This window comes from Balaenoptera borealis (genome assembly GCF_965194805.1).
Source record: "Balaenoptera borealis genome assembly, chromosome: 7".
Classification (NCBI taxonomy): Eukaryota; Metazoa; Chordata; class Mammalia; order Artiodactyla; family Balaenopteridae; genus Balaenoptera; species Balaenoptera borealis.
In genome coordinates this window covers 101,911,881-101,929,462 of record NC_138864.1, presented here as the reverse complement: position 1 = coordinate 101,929,462, position 17,582 = coordinate 101,911,881, and the positions used below count along the sequence as shown (strand labels likewise).

General features: G+C 37.7%; 1 protein-coding gene across 22 annotated transcripts in view; it reads left to right on the top strand.

Moving 5' to 3' along the window:
* Positions 1-17,582, top strand: part of CADPS2 (calcium dependent secretion activator 2) — a 549,410-nt gene that overhangs the window by 132,999 nt on the left and 398,829 nt on the right. For all 22 annotated transcript variants that reach the window (XM_082399988.1, XM_082399986.1, XM_082399984.1 and 19 more), the window contains exon 2: positions 7,233-7,346. In XM_082399988.1, the coding sequence (XP_082256114.1) occupies positions 7,233-7,346 (114 nt within the window). The remainder of the gene's footprint in view (positions 1-7,232; positions 7,347-17,582) is intronic.

Genomic DNA, 17,582 nt, shown 5'->3' with positions numbered 1-17,582 from the left:
GTAGTGGTTTGAGGCACTATTTTAGTATGGGATTAGTGCTGTGAGGTACAATCAAGTTCTTATCCTAAAGTTAGTTTTATTGTAGTGGGGAGACTTAAATAAGCAAATACATGCAGGAATTACACACCTGTTATTGGAAAAAAAAAAAGTGTGGCTGTGAGGGAAACAGAATAATATGGAGGTTGGATAGAATATAGGCTTTAGATCAGGATACTGCTTGAGATTCTGCCCTTGTCACTTCCTAGATGTGATGTTAGGTGAGATGCTTAACTTGCTCATTTGTGAAATGAGGATGAACTTTCTAGAAGATTTAGGGAGATTTAATGAGACATGTGTGAAATGTGCTCAGTACAATGCAGCAAGGAAATTCATAGAATCATGGATTTAACTTCCCTAGTTTCAGTGTTCACCAGCAGCTCCCCTCCCCCAAGCCAGTCCCCTGTAATGACTTATAATTTTGCTGAGGCTTGAATTCAACTAGGAGGTCAGTGAGAGTGTGGATAGAAGTCATACTTAGCAGCTGGGCAAGCCTAGCCTGGGAGCCATTTGTACACAGTGCAATGGGATTTTTCTGCTCTGTACTCATCATTTAGTATACCTTTTATTATAAAATATGTTAAAGCAGTATTTGCAAATTTGGGGCTTTCTAAAATTTCCCCTTTTCAGTACTGTGGGACAATAGAACTCTGTCAAACTAACTTTATTTTTAGTCTACCTCAGGCACTTAGAATCTGGTGTTCACTGTTCACTGGGGCATGTTCACTGGATAAGGAGTTTTTTCATATACGATAACATATGGAAAGAAGATTTTGTTTTAGAGTAAATTGAGATAAACCTACTAGCCAGGGATGGTAGTGCTGTGGCATTTTTTCCCTGATGGGGTATCTCATTGGGATTTCTATCAGTTAGGATTTGGTTCCGTCACATATGACCAGTGAGCCCAAGCCCCCTCCTCCCTGCCCAAGAGTGATCTGTACCTGTAGATGCTTATCTCTCTCTCACATAAAGGAAGTTGGGAGGGAGGTGGCAGTCCGGGGTTGTAATGGCTGCTTCACATTTGGGAGAGTCTCAGGCTCTCATTTTGTTGCTTCACCATCTTCATGGGCCAAGCTGATATTCCCAGCTAGCACATCAAATTCCAGCCAGTGGCAAAAGAAGAAAGAGAAAGAGGCAAAAAGTGCTTGCTTTAGCTATTGTTTATGGTTTCCTGCAAGTCACATATACTTTTGCCTACATCTTGTTGGCTTTAACTTAGTCACTTGACCATGTCCACTGTCAAGTGAGGCTGGTATTTGTAGTCTTAGATGGGCATATTCACTGTCCCAAGTATCTGCACCTGTAGAAGAGAGTGAGAAATTATTTGGATAGGAAATTGTTAATAGCAGTGACTCCCACAGGGTATTATAACGTGTGAAATGGGCCAGAGGCTCTTTGTTGTTCTGTTCCGACATGCAGTTTGGGGAGGTCTGTTTCAGAAAGGCTCTGATGATTTTGCCCCAGTGGTTTTATGCAGATCTTTCTGGTAGAGTGTCCATAGTAAGGGAAAAAGAAAACAATACCTATCCTATAGTCTTTTCCTGCTAATGTCTTTTGCTATATCTCATTAACGGGTGTCAAAGCTATGCCTTTGTGCATTTCAGAGACCATCTGTGCCTGGAATAAATCCTTTTCTGTCCTTGAGAAGTGCTTGTCTTTCTATTTAAAGTATGTGCGCACACCGACACCCACCCTCCCGGAGGAGGTACGTACCCACTGGTCACCTGCCACTGTGCTATAGAGTCTGACCTTGGCCTCCTTCGCTTACCAGGAGGTAATGCAGCCCCACCATGAGTGTTCCGACTCATGATGGGGCTGCAGGGCAAGGCAGGCTCTGCACAGCAGTGGTTGCCAGGTTCCTGAGTAGCATAATGGGTGGGTCTCCTGCTGCAGTCGAGATCCAGGCATAAGGCTTCGGCTGATCATGACTTAGAATGAAAAGGCTAGGATATAACTTGAACAGGGACAAAAAAACCCCTCCAAAAACAGAAAACACTCTAGGTTGCATAAGACATCTCTGAACTCAAGAAATTAAGCATTTTTTCTGAGGCCACTATTATTATGGGTAAATTATCACTGCCAGCCAAGATTTATGAAACTTAGCTTTTACTGTCAGTATTTGAAATGTTCTTTTTATAAGGTCAATCTCTTGGTTGTATTTAGATGTTTGCAAGGACATTTATGTTCTAGTTAAGTTTTTGCAATTTGGTTTCATATAAAAAGCTCTTCTTAAAATTCCCATTAGATAATTTCTGGTGGTCCCTTTTTTTACTTTTGAAAAATATTTTATTCAGTAGTAAATATACTAGGGTGAAGACAGTATATGGGCAAAACTACAATATAGGCTGACTAATAAAACCAGCTGCCCTCCAAAATGTTAATTGGTTGTGTCAGACAGGAGGTATGCATATGACAGGTTTCCCTCTTGCTTAATCCTGAATTGATGAATATTTTTATAATGATCTGGATGAAGAATATGGATAGCGCATTATTATGTTAGTGGTATAACAAAACTAGGAGGGTTCTTTGGTCATAGGGTGAAGGAATCAGAATTCTAAAGAAAAAAATGAATCACCTGGAACAATGGACCAAATAAATCTAGCCAGGATGGAAACATGGCTCAGTGAAGCACATGTAAGAATGTTTTAGAATTTTTGTTGATCATAAGCACGATGTGAGTCAGTTGATGTGACTGCCAAGAAGAGTTAATTTGTTTTTAGTTTGAATTAATAGACATAGAGTACTTAGAATGTGAGAAGTGGCCCTCCCACTTGTCTCTGTGTTGGCTACATGATCCTAGGAGAATCATCTTCAGTCTGTTGAGTATATTTTGGAAGGGACATGGCTGTTGTAATGAGTTTCATGATGTTATAGCTTTCAAAGTACTTTCTTATATTTAGTTTTATGTAAATAAGTTTTATTTAACTGTGTAATGCTTTATTTATGGGCAAACTGGAGAGTACTCTTAGGATGCTGGGGGAACTGGTAAAGTTTATTCTAGAAAAGAGAAGACTCAAATAATCTAGTACTTGTCTCCAACTTCCTGAATTGCTATGTTGAAGAAGCAAAGTAACGTTTAGTTTGTTTGGTCTTAGGTAGTATAGAACTAGGATTTATGGAAGGCATAAGGAAGCAGGTTTCAATCCTTCATAGTTGTCTAAAATTAAAGTAGGCTTCATTGCAAGGTATAAAGGTAAGGTGTGTATGTCTGTGTGTATTTTAGTTTTAATAGGCTCAAATGGAGACCGAGAGACCACTTGGTATGGATTTTGTGAAGATTAATGCATTGATTAGAATGTTGAATAGCATGATTATTATGGTTCTTTTCTGACTCTTTCTGTTTCTTTGAAATCCTCAACCTTGAAATGTTAAAAAAAAAAAAAAAAAAAAAAAAAGGGGTGTGTGTGGATATACAGTCAAGTTCAAATCTTATACCTGAAAGGAGAAATAAAAAAAAGTCAGTTGGTTTGTTCAGTCTTTCTGCAGGATGATCAGATTTAAACTGTCTGCAATGAGTCATAATTGTTCTGCGTTTAAAAATGTGTAAAGTGGCTATTAAAGCTTAATTTAAATGTAAATTAAAATTTGAGTATGTAAGAAGGGTCCTGTGATTTAAAACTTGAAATGAATAAAGTGATATAGGTTGAAAGATCTTTTCCATCTGTCCAGTGTCCAAGGCCATCCTTCTTCCATAGTTTGTCTGTGTATGGAAGCAAATACATGTTCTGATTTTTGTCCCTTTTCTGTGGAAGTGGTGGCTTATTTTAAATACTGTTCTATACTGTTTCCTTCCCCGAGATATTTTGAGGACATTTTTACATCAGTACATAAGAGAACTTTGTCATACTATTTTGTAAAGCTAATAGTATTACCACTGTTTGGATGTAGTATTATTTACTCCTTTATTTATGAAAAGTTAAGGTGGTCGGCATTTTTTGGTTTTGTTTTGTTTTTTGCTAATGTGGGGCTTGAGGGGTGGGAAGTGCTACTGTGCAGAGCTGAAATTGATTAGAGTTAACTGCAGTTTCCAGTCAAGCCTTCCCTTTCATGTTGCAAGCCTTTAAATATACTCCAGAGTTCCAAAATATTTACATCAGACACATACTGCCGATGCAGTTGTTGTCTAGGGTGGGAGACAGATTTCTGGTGTTTCCTGCTCCACCATCTTCCCAGGATCCTTCCGCTCTCAGATAGACTTCATTCGGAAAAGAAAAATGTACAGTAAGTTAGGCATGCTTTCATAGCTTGAGTCATTTCTCTGAGTGCATCCATGTTGTCTGTCTTTCTGTTGGCTTATAGGTTAGACTCTTGTCAATTTCTAGGATCTATATGTTTGAAAACTAGCTCTTTAGGGTATGAGTTGCAAGTTTTTTTTTTTTTTTCTGGTACGTCTTTTTTTCCAATGATTTTATTTATGGTATGTTTTGCCATGCTAAATTTATTTATTTTTTTAAAAAAAGGATATAATTGACATAACATTGTATAAGTTTAAGGAGTATAATGTGATGATTTGATACACATATATTGCAAAATGATTACTACAATACCAAATTTATTTTTAACGTTTAGGCAGCTAAATTTATGACCTGTAGATGTTGATTCATGCTTAAAAAGATCTTTCTCATGCCCGTGTTTAAAGGAATTCTCCCATTTCTTCTAATACCTTTACGGTTTGGTCTTTTTTACATGAGAAGTTTTAATTCATTTGGGCTGTAACCATGTGTTATGGTCCAATTTAATATTTTTCTCCATGGCTACCCAGTTATTCTAACATCGATTGAAGAAACCATCTTTTACTACTGATTTGAGGTGCAATAAAGGTATTTTATAGTACACTTCTGGTTGTATTTGGATCTATTTCTTGGATCTATTACATTGGTCTCTATCTGTTGATGTATAGCATAGTTTATTTTGATAATGCCAATAGCTTTTAGGAAATTCTTTCTGACTGCTTTCCCACTGCTAGATTTTAAATTGCCTTTTTCCCTTCCTATCTCTTTTATGTGGAATTGTAGACCTTTTCTCTGTACTAATAAGAGTATCCATTTATTGACTGTTTGTATATCGTTATGATATGGCTGTCATTTTATGTCTTAAATGTAACTGCAGTAATTTTTATTCATAAAAAAGTTGAAGCCTGATACTTAGCCAGGTGCCTCTGGCATGTTTTGTGAACTACACCACCATTGTTAGAGTTTCCAAGAAGATAGTTTGTGCACATCTCCTTCTCTTGATTCATATGCATGAATTTTCCACACCATAATCACCAAAACATAACTCACTGCCACAATGGCTAAACTTAAACACTGGCAAACTAGAAATTGCAAAGATTTAGAGGAGTTCTTAAAGAACAAAATGCCTCTGAAAGAAGAAAATTGAAGGAAGATATCCCTAGGTTCCAGTTTTTGAACAATATTTATTTTATTTATCGAATGAGGGAGTTGGGGCAGATGATCATTAAGGTCCCCTCCAGGTTATTGTCATTCCCCCGTGTACATTTCCATTAGATTATTTTACCTGGACAGTTGGTTTGCAAGTTGAAGCCCTTCTTGGCGGTTCCCAGGGCTTGGCAACTAGAGTGCTCTCAGCCATTTCATTCTCAGCAGTTGCTGTCCTACTTCCATCTGGTCCCTTTTGTGAACCAAGTTTAGAGAGCTAAAGGCATGGGCTTAATTTGCCTTGCTAGTACACATACACAAAAGGTTCCTGCTTTCATTCTCTTCATATTATAGAAATGGAGAGTGTAATATAGTGGTGATATTCCTGCTTTTCAGCTTGGTTTAGCTTTCCCTAAAATGAAGAAGATAACCTTACTAAAGAAATGGAATGGTCTTCTCTCTCCACTGCTCAGGTCAAGGGTTTTTTACACTGCAGCACGATAGGACACTTCTTTATCAGTCTGTTACTACCAGCAGCAGTTTCTTTACAGGCTGTCTTGTTTATTAGACTCCTAAATCAAGCCTGTGTTTTGAAATAGCTTGTCTCATACTTGAATGGCATTTTAGTAAGCCTTTTGAACAGTTTTAAACTTACTTCACATCAGCCTTCTTTTGGAAGCCAAATCATACCAGTTTGTTTAGTCTTTCTAATCCTTTAATCATTTTATCCTCCGCATGTTTCCGCATGCTTCACATCTCTCTGTAGAATCCAGAACTGGGCTGAGTTCTTTAACAGTCTGATGAGGATGACTGAAATGGAAAGATCACTCCTTCCTGTTCCTTATATATCTCAGGATTTGTTGTTTTATCTGCAAGACTACGCTCTGTCTCCAGTTAAGCGTTAAACAAATATGCTTCTGCTTGACCTGATGCACCGTGCCTCTAGTGAAGTGGATGCCTCCGTAGTCGGTGCTGGCTTTGTGCGGGTGAACCTGTGCAGCCACGTGGGGCTCCTGCTTAGAAGGGGCCCGTGCTTGGTTTAATGCTCTTTTGCTGCTGTATTGAAATTAATTTTTTCAACGAGGAGCTCCTCGTTCTCGTTTTGTAGTGAGCCCTGCAAATGAAGTAGCTGCCTCTTCTTGTAGCTGATAACTAGAGGACGTGGTTCGTAAGTCATGGTTCGTGTCTAACCCACCCTGCGTAGCTGTGATGGGTAGACCCAGGCTGAACAAACCTGGTTGTGAACTTCCACTCCACTCCCTGAGTCACGGCCTTCCCCTAGCCTGCCTGCAGATGCGCTCACTGCCCCCCATCACCTCTCTCTTCTCCTCCTTAATCGTTCCTCTGTCTCAGCTCAGGCACTGAGGTGTGTTTATTCATGGAATCCAAGCTTTTGGCATACAACAGATGTCTTTTCCAGAGGATTCTTTCTCTGGGTCCCTCTGTCTTTCGTGTCACCTTTTGTCCAGGGCTGATGGTTGTCCACTCACCTCCAAGAGTGCTTATTCCTCCTGCTCTCTCTATTCAGGACAGCTGGCAGTTAGTTTCTCATTCGAATTTTAGATTTTTTTTTTTTCCCTGTCTCTACAAAGGGATCAGTGTAGTAATCACGGGAATTCTGTTTGGGGCAGAAATTTGGATTCCATTGCAATAGCAGGTATCGCAGAGTATGTGGGGCAGTGACTTACATTTTTAAAATGACCCATAAGTTAATTCTAGGTATCAAATCTTAGACACAAGTAGCAAATGTAACTTTTAAAAGTCATTGCGTTTCATGGATTGGCTAGTTTTTGATCTGATTCCCTCTTTTTCTTGCAGCTTAACAAGCAGCAATTGCAGTTACTGAAAGAACGGTTCCAGGCCTTCCTCAATGGGGAAACCCAGATTGTAGCTGATGAAGCATTTTGCAATGCAGTTCGGAGTTACTATGAGGTAAGTTTGAAGAGTCTGATGCCATTTAAAAGACATTTTTAATGGCTTTCCCATTTTAAGAAACTTACTGGTATGATAGGATGGCTGTGAGTTTGCCACCTTCCTTGAAAGCATTGTCAATTCTGTTTTGCAATTTAAAAACTGATTCCACAGCCTGGTTTTGAGAGATAAACAGAATTGGAAATTGTTCACATCTTTTAAGGGAGAAGTAAGCTGTTTAGAAAAATCATCTGGCAGTGATTGATATAGATGAGTGTAGCTATCTGTGGGTCCACATGTCTAATTTATCCTTTTTAATAAGGATTTCAATAGTAAATTGCTATCTTGTGCCATTCTGTTCACTAAACTTTATAATAATTAAGGCCAGTAACTAATTTCATGAGGAAAATTGAATTCTTTTCTTCCCGGGGAGATAATACTACAATACCACCTTTCTCTTTCTTCTGATTTGAGTTTGTGAGTCATCAGGAATTCTCTGTGGACTTCCTATGGGCACCAGTTTTCACAGGGTCATTAACTGCTTCAGTGAGTAGCCAGTAGATGTAAAGAGAGTTCTCTTTTTTCTTGAGGACTTTTAGAGTCATTTGGTGCATGGATTCCTTCCACTGTGAAGATAACTCTACGTCTCTCAGCTGAAGAACAACATACAAAGGTGTATTAGACTAGTACAAATTAAAAATGTAGAGATGCAGTGTGTCTGAAGTTTTCTGAGGCAGGGAAATATCTTTGCAAGAGCAACAAAGTAACTGGATGTACAGATACTTGGTTGGATTAGTAATTAATTGATGGTGTGTATGCATCAGAAGTGGCTTAATGCAACCCGAGGGAGGTGTGTGTTACCCCGAGCCTAGGCCTGTCAAACAAGATGAAAGTATAGAAGTCTTACTCACCAGATGTGTGTGTGGCAAGAATCTAGTGGCAATAGTGGATGCTGTCTAACTGAACCTTGACTCAGAATATCTTTTTTTTTTTTTTTAATTAATTTATTTATTTTTGGCTGCGTTGGGTCTTTGCTGTGCGTGGGCTTTCTCTAGCTGCGGCGAGCGGGGGCTACTCTTCGTTGCGGTGCGCGGGCTTCTCATTGCGGTGGCTTCACTTGTTGCGGAGCACGGGCCCTAGGCGCGTGGGCTTCAGTAGTTGTGGCTTGTGGGCTTACTTGCTCTGCAACATGTGGGATCTTCCTGGATCCGGGCTCGAACCTGTGTCCCCTGCATTGGCAGGCGGATTCTTAACCACTGCGCCACCAGGGAAGCCCGACTCAGACTATCTTAACAAGTATAGGGTATTACATTTCATCTTGTAAAACTCAAAGCTTGAGTCTTTGAGTCAAAGTCTTGCAAGATGAAATCTTGCCCTGAATCTTAGTAGATGAAATGTAAGGGCCTATACTTGCATCATGTAATAAAAGAAAAGCCAAACGTCTGTGTTCAGGAGGAAAGAAATGGGTTAAGTAATTTGTGTAAAAAGATGTAATTAAGCAAACTCATTTTTGGTTCAGTACTATGGTATTGTACATGTTAACATTAGGAAAAGAAACCGGGTGAGCGGGGCATGGGGGCTCTTTTGTACTACACGTGCCACTTTTGTGTAAACCTAAAATTACTCCAAAATAAATATATTCTAAAGTAGGTGTTTTTCATAAGGGTATTACAAAGAAGTAAGCATAATATGTTGTTGTCAGTTTAGTAAAAGGCACACTTAAGCTGTGTTAATGAGAATATTGTTCCTGTAATAAAGGAGTAACACCACTGGTTTCTAAAGGAGGATGGTGTGCTCTTCTGGGTACAAACTATAAATGAAAAGATGTGGATAAGTTTAGTGATAACAGGTTTGAAACATATCATAATATAGATCGCTTGAAGGGCCTAAAGACACATTAGGCTTGTGTTGTGTGTGGCCCCAAGGGTAAAACTAGAATTAACATGGAAACTGCAGTGGGGAAGATTTCACCCTAATGCTATTGGAGTTTGGTTGCGCTGCCCAGAGACAGAGTGGGCTGGAGAGTGCAGCATCCCTGGCGGCCAGATTCCCGCTCGCTTCACAATCGCTTGGGAAGCATTTTGCACAGAGGGGTCCCAGAGCTCTGCCCTGGCCTTACTGAATCAGAATTTCAGAATCTATATTTTTAAAAGCTTTCCAGGTGATTCGCTTACAACTGGTAGATCGCCAACCAATGGAATTAGATGATTGCTTGCTGGGATTGTTACAGAAAGAGATGTAAGTACTGAAGAGTGTTCAAAATGGCAGCTGGGAAACGACTGTGGCCTATTAGAAAGTCAGGAAATGTGGCTTCACATTAAACTCAGATGCTTACCAAATACATAACAGACAAGTCATTGAACCTCTGTGAGCTTCAGTGTTTCTATTTATGTAATTTGTGGGTAGTAATGTTTAAGTATTGGGCTAGGTGATCCAGGGTTTTCTATTCTTTGGGTAGTATTTCCAGCAATTGTTGGCTTGTGAGACTGTAGCTAACTTGTCTTTGTGAAGTTCTCAAAGGGGTTAAGATTTATATTAATGTCTATGGAGTCTGTATTCCTGATTTACATCTGGGGAGTTACCATTTCCCAGGTGGCACACATTCAGTACTCAAACTCTTGAATAGATAAGTAAATTTTGTTGGAAAAATAAGGTAAAAAAATTGCTTCTCAATTTTTCCTACAAAAGTCTTTACCCTCTTTTTTAAGGGTTATATTTTTGTCTACTTTGCTGTGATTAACAATGCTGGTAGTCTCAAGTGAAGTAAGTAAGAAAGAGAGAGACAAATACCATATGATAATCACTTATATGTGGAATCTAAACTAGGACACAAATGAACATAACTACGAAACAAAAACAGACTCACAGACAGAGAGAACAGACTTGTCATTGCTAAGGGGGAGGTGGGTTGGAGGGAAGGACTGGGAGTCTGGGGTTAGCAGATGCAAACCATTATATATAGAATGGATCAACAAGAAGGTCCTGCAGTATAGCACAGAGAGCTATATTCAATATCCTGTGATGGACCATAATGGGAAAGAATATGAAAAGACTGTATGTATAACTGAGTCACTTTGCTATACAGCAGAAATTAAACAAAACATTGTAAATCAACTATACTTCAGTAAAATTTAAAAAACCTGCTGGTAGCCTCTACTATAATTACCTCTGTGGTATTTCTTACAGCTTACCAAAAATATCTGTTTTTTCTTCTTCCAGTATCTTTGTGGTAAACAGTGAAAATATTACTACCCACACATGACATAAATAGAAACTGAAGCTCACAGAGGTTTCAGTGACTTGTCCACTGTTGTATGTTTGGTAAGCATCTGAGTTCAGTGTGAATCCAGATTTTCTGACCTTCATGGCGCCATTTTGAAGACACCTGTGCCATGTACTGTGCAAAACACTTCAAAAATGTTTTTATTCTTCAGAATAAACCTTTTAAACAGAATTATTCCCATCTTAGAGACAAAGTTAAGTGACTAGTGCCCAAAGCTGCATAGCTAATGAATAGCAGAGCCAAAACCTCACTCTTTCCCCTAAAGCTTATTAAAAACAGATCTTGGGTTCTACCCAATACCTATTGAATCATAATTCCTTGGGATGGAGCATCTGAATTTTGAACTTGCACCTGGATGACTTTGGTTCACTCTATATTTTGAGAAACATGTCGACCTAGATCTTAATAACTTCTTGAATGTATGTTCCACGAAGGAACCATTTCTGCCCTGGTTATCATCTTATTCCACAAATGTAGCAAGTGTTTTGTGGCACACAAATGCTTTCAACAAAAGCTTGTTGACTAAGTGGATGAGTATTGGAGCACTTATTGTTCTGTGTAAAATTGTATATTTTGGTTTTTTTCTCCATAATTTTTAAAGTATCACTTCAGTAGTGCCATGGAATTTCTTTCGATTATGATATCCATTTCATGGCTTTGTGCTTCCTCAAAGATGGCAGATGCTTCAGAAGCATGGTTGGGCTTTATGTTCTTTCTAACCTAGTAGTCTATAATTTTATGATCTTTTTTGGTTTATGTATTTCAAGGTCTACCTTTTCAGGGATGTTACATGTTGTTTCCTGTATACAGCTGTTTTTAACAATTAATCCATCAGTAGTGATTTTCTAATATATTAGATTTTTGGTAAGCTTTAGCTGTGATGGACATTTCTAACCATGGCGATATATGTATGTGTGTGTGAATATATCCATATATGTGAAAAACCCTAGTAAACATGTATCACCAATTAAATTGAAAATACATCTTTATACTTAGGGCTTACAAGTTCTCCAAAGTCTGTTTGCTATTAATTTTTTTACCTTCATAAATGGTACTCCTTCAGTGATTTTATGAATAGTCTTTTCCATCTTGGTTGTATGTCTGTTTTATATAGACAATTAAAAATTATCTGTCTTTTTTAAGCTAAACTTTATTATTATTATTATTATTTGGCCATGTGGCATGTGGGATCTTAGTTCCCTGACCAGAGATCGAACCTGCACCCCCTGCATTGAAAGCTTGGAATCTTAACCACTGGACCACCAAGGAAGTCCCTATCTGTCTCTTCTTAAACTGATTGTACCTTTGGATATTTGGTTTACTTCACCTCTCTTTAATACCTGGGATCTTGGTGTGCTACTCAAGATATTTCTTTTTCTCCACAGTATTTGACCAAAAGCATTTCTTCAAAGTACGTTCATTATTTTTAAAAGTAAATAATTTCTTTCAACTAGGTCATGACAGCATTGAATCTTTCTGGGTTTTTAGAATGTGGTGCCTTCTTGGGTGTGTGTTCATATGTCTTTTTATATCTATATCTATGTCAGTATTAAATATTTACCGTGAATATTATTCAATGTGTTATATATTGTAGAAGCATATACTGTGAAGATAATTTTTATATGACAATGCTACTTCTATCTCATCCATTTTTACAAGATAACTTTGGTTTAAATATTGGCCTATAAAATAATAATACTAAACAAGAAATCTGTTTTTGAAATTACATCAGTCTTTTTCCTCATGAAGTTAGCATAATTAGGGGAAAAAGAATGGACCCAAGTGCTAAACCACCTAACTAGGCAGACTTGATGGTACAGAAGAACCAGAACAGGAAAAGAAGAAAGAAATGGTAGATAGTATACACAGCTATTGATACTTAATAAAAGTTAGCAGTTGCAATCTTGATAATTTTATGGTTGCTAATTGCTGTTAGATTCTGCAGTACCTTCATCTTTGTTTTTCTTTCATTGAAGTTTTCTTCTTCCCCTTCACGCTCCCCCTGCCCCCCAAAGTAACTCACTGTCTGGAGGAAGACATAAAGTGGACAGTAGTCCTACAAGTATCTGCTATATCTTTCTAGCCATATCTTTTTTGCTTGTTCTGTTTTTCAATTTAGGAGACTTCAGCTGATTCTGTGGATGGGTAAACATAGGTTTATTGTAGTATGTTACTTTCTAAGTTGTCCTTCCCATCTGATATTGGCTTCTGTTCACAAAGTTCAGGTGGACTTCATCCAAATACAACCAATGACAGTGTGATTTATAACAGATATGTGGAAAAGAAAATGGCCTTTCTTTGGAGATTTCCAAAAGACGGTATATAATTGCTTACTAGCTGCTTTCAGCATTAACAAACATTCAGGTTCTGTTACTGTGCAAAAAAATGGATGTTGGAGTCTTTCTTCCCCTTTTTGGTGGGTTGGCTTTGTTCACAACTTTTCGGAAAGGATGTGTATTTTTCTTATTACCTCCATTTGTTTATGTTCTCTTCTGGTTCCTGAGAATGGATGAGATGAGAGTTACAAGTTTTTAATCTTTAAAAATTATCAAAGAAGGACTAAAATAAATCTTGTCCCCCACCATCACCACCAAAACCACTTGCTTTTCAGATTTTCCACTTGTATAATGATGCAAATGGGAATTCCTTCAATAAAGAAAAACTGCCTTCAGTGTGAATTTACAGATTTCATACTAAAGGAAAAATTACTCATTTTCATCTCAAAATATTGAGCTCCAATTTTGGCCCTTTTATTGCATACTTTTATTTAAAGTGCATTATTCTGGGATTCAGAAGTTTTCTACTTTGATATTACTTTAAGAACACTTTAATAGAAGTATAGTATGACTGTTAGAGAATTTTTAAAATATTAAAGAGGAAAAGCTTCTGTAATCTGAAAACTGTTCTAAAAATAAAATATTAATTATTAAAGAGGAAGTTAAATATCCCCTATAATTCCAACGCCTATAGACAACTGTAACAGTTTGGTGTTTCTCTTTTGTGTATATGAACTGGAATTATTTTAATTTTTTTACATATGTCATGAGCATTCTTTAATATTAACTATTTTTCAAGAGTGTGGTTTTTAAATAGCTGTGTAATAGACCATTGTCTGCCTGTATCTAAATTTTATTCAGTTTCCTTATTTTCAGATGCTTAAGTTTTCTCCAATCTTAACTGTTAAAATAAGTGCTGAGATGATCATTTATATTCTTAAATAGGTTCATCTTTAAATTTCTGCAAGTTGTATTACTGGATGATAGAAGATAAACATTGTTTAAGCTCTTATAATACAGATTACCAAATTGTCCTCAAAAGTACTAGAATTTATGCTACCATAACAGTATATGAGAGTGTCATTTTTTTTCCCTTCACACTTGGTAGTATCATAAAATAAATGCCAACTGATAGGTTCACTTGTTTTTATTTTACTGTTAGCGAAGTTCAACATTTCCATACTGGCCATTCATATTTCTTTCTTTCTGAATTACCTGTTCATGCCCTTTGTCCATTTTTCCATTTGGATTTTGCATGTTCATCTTTTAAATACTGATTTATAAGTGTTCTTTATACACTAAGATGACTATTAACCCCTTTTTATGCTGCAATTATTTTCAGGGTTTTTTTTGTTTTTTTTCATTTTGCAATTTTAAGTTTCCTTACCTCTGATACTCATTTATTTCCTGTTCTGATAGAATGAAAGACATATTCTCATTCCAAGTAGAGACTGCACCACGTTTTATTTCCTTTGAATTTTCTTTTCTTGTTCATAAGTTATTCGTGCCAGTGGTTTGCATCATACCTTTCCCTCCTCTCCTCATTCCAGCTACAACCCTTTTTGGATTAGTAGCTCTCTGAGTAGAGTATGTTGGTGTAACTCAGGTGTTTGCTGTGGGCCTGTTTCCCCACCCATTGAAGGGGGAAGAGGATTTCTAAACCTCCCTCCCTTTGTGCAAGCCTCTGAGAGTTAATTTGATTCTTTATATTGCTGTTTCTTCTTTTCCTTGCCCTACATGCTCTCACGTCTCCAAAATGTAAAGAATAAAAAAAAAACATGGCTTGATACCTTAGCTCTAGGACTAATCTCCAGGCCATGGTGTTTGAATTTTTATACACATTTATGTTGGAAAAAATCTATATATCTTCCTAGTCCAGAGCATCAGGAAACTTGACTTTAGCTGTCAGTTTCTTCCAGGGAAATTGGGAATGTCTGCCTCGGCTTCCCACTGCCAGCAGTCAGTTTGGTATCATTCCTTTTCTTTTACCTACTTTCTTTCCCTGACATTATATCCTGACCTTTAATATTTATTTTAAAAATAAGTGCAGTTGTTTAATGGTAGATTTGTGAAAACTGAGAGACTTTTAAGGCTTTTTTGATTTGTTTTATAAAACTACCTTTTTTAGAATTAAAAGGCACCACCCAAGTGTTTTGTGTGTGTGTGTGTGTGTGTGTGTGTGTGTGTGTGTGTGTGCGCATGCAAGCTAGAGGGAGAAGGCCTGGCAGATCTGCATTTAAATATTTTGATGTCAGTTTCTTGATAGCACTTTACTTTGGGATGGAAAGATTTACTGTTCGTATTCCAAGGGATGTTTGACCTGTCAGAATCTCTTAAACTTTGAAATAATACCATGGAAAAGGCCTATTTTTTCATAGTGAATTGATGATCGCTAAGTAAACCAGGATTGGCATCCTGTGTCAGGAGGGTATGAAAAATGTCAGCATATTCATAGATGAAATCCAGTAACCAGTAATGAGAAGTGAGGTTTTAAGTTTTCATTGAGCTCTGCAGATCACACTGTATTTGTTATTTTTTGATATTAGCCTTTTTATTTCACATCACATTTTCTTAAATTCTAAGTATGGCATTTTAAATTAAGTATTCGAAGATAAACCTCCGTTTATTGTGCTTCACTTTATTGCTCTTTACAGATATTTACATTTTTATAAACTGAAGGTTTGTGGCAATCCTGTTTGGAGCAAGTCTTTTAGTGCCATTTTTCCAACATCTGTTGCTCACTTTGTGTCTCTGTCACATTTTTGTAATTCTTGTAATATCTCAAACTTTCATTATTACATTTGTTATGGTGGTCTGTGATCAGTGATCTTTGTTACAATTGTAATTGTCTTGGGTGCCACAAGTCATGACTGTATAAGATGGTGTGTGTGTTCTCACCGTTTCACCTACTGGCTGTTCCTGGTCTTTTTTTCCTCTCCTTGGGCCTCCCTGTTCCCTGGGACACACCAATATTGAAATTAGGCCAATTAGTAACCATGCAGTGGTCTCTAAATAGTCAAGTGAAAGGAAGAGTTGCGCATCTCTCACTTTAAATCAAAAGCTAGGTGTGATTAAGCTTAGTGAGGAAGGCAGGTTGAAAGCCACCGTAGGCCAAAAGCTGGGCTTCTTGCACCAGTTAGCTAAGTTGTGAATTCAAAGAAAAAGTTCTTGAAGGAAATAAAAAGTGCTACTACAGTGAATCACTCCTTCTTGTGAATGATAAGAAAGCAAAATAGGCTTGCTGCTGATAAGGAGAAAGTTTGAGTGGTATGGATAGAAGATCAAACTACCCACAACATCCCCTTAAGCCAAAACCTAATCCAGAACAAGGCCCTAACTCTCTTCAATTCAATGAAGAGGTGAGGAAGTTGCAGAAGAAAAGTTTGAAGCTAGCAGAGGTTGGTTCGTGAGGTTAAAGGAAAGAAGCCATCTCCGTAACATAACAGTGCAAGCTGAAAGCAGCAAGTGCGGATGTAGCAGCTACAGCAGATTCATTCATTATCCTAGCTAGATACAGAGGATCTCGCTAAGATAATGAAGGTGGCTACAGTAAACAACAGATTTTCAATATAGACAAAACAGCCTTAAATCGGAAGATGATGCAGTCTAGGACTTGCATAGCTGCAGAGGGGAGAAGTCAATGCCTGGCTTCAGAGAACAGGCTGGCTGTCTTGTTAGGGGCTAACGCAGCTGGTGACTTTCAGTTGAAGCTAATGTTCATTTACCATTCTGAAAATCCTGGGTCGTTGAGAATGATGCTAAATCTACTCTGCCTGTGCTCCACAAATGGAACAACAAAGCCTGGATGACAGCACATCTGTTTACAACGTGGTTTACTGAGTATTTCAAGCCCACTGTTGAGACCTACTGCTCAGAAAATTCCTTTCAAAATATTACTGCTCATTGACAATGTACCTGATCACCCAAGAGCTCTGAAGATGTACTGCAAAATGTTTTCATGCTTGCTAACACAACATCCATTCTTCAGCTCATGGATCAAGGAGTAAGTTTGACTTTCAAGTCTTACTATTTAATAAAAACATTTCATAAGGCTATAGCTGCCATAGATAGTGGTTCTTCTGAGAGATCGGGGCAAAGCCAATTAGAAATCTTCTGGAAAGGATTCACCATTCTAGATGCCAGTAAGGACATTCGTGATTCATGGGAAGAGGTCAAAATATCAACATTAACTGGAATTGTTCTTTTTGTTTTTGTTTTTTTGAAATATAGTTGACTTACAGTTATTTCAGGAGTTTGGAAGAAGTTGATTCCAACTCTCATGGATGACTTGGAAAGGTTCAGAATTTCAGAGGAGGAAGTAACTCAGGTGTGGTAGGAGTAGCAAGAGAACTAGAATTAGAAGTAGAGCCTGAAGATGTGATTGAATTGCTGCAGTCTCACGATCAAACTTTAATTGGTGAGGAGTTGCTTCTTATGGATGAGCAAAGAAAGTGTTTCTTGAGATGGAATCTACTCCTGCCGAAGCAGCTGTGAAGATTTTTGAAGTGACAACAAAGAATTTAGAATATTACATAAACTTCATTGAGAAAGCAGTGGGAAGGTTTGAGAGGACTGACTGCAACTTTGAAAGAAGCTCTGTTGTGGGTAGAATGCTATCAGACAGCACTGCATGCGCCAGAGAAATCGTTTGAGAGAAAGAGTCAATTGATGTGGCAGACTTCATTTAAGAACTGGCCA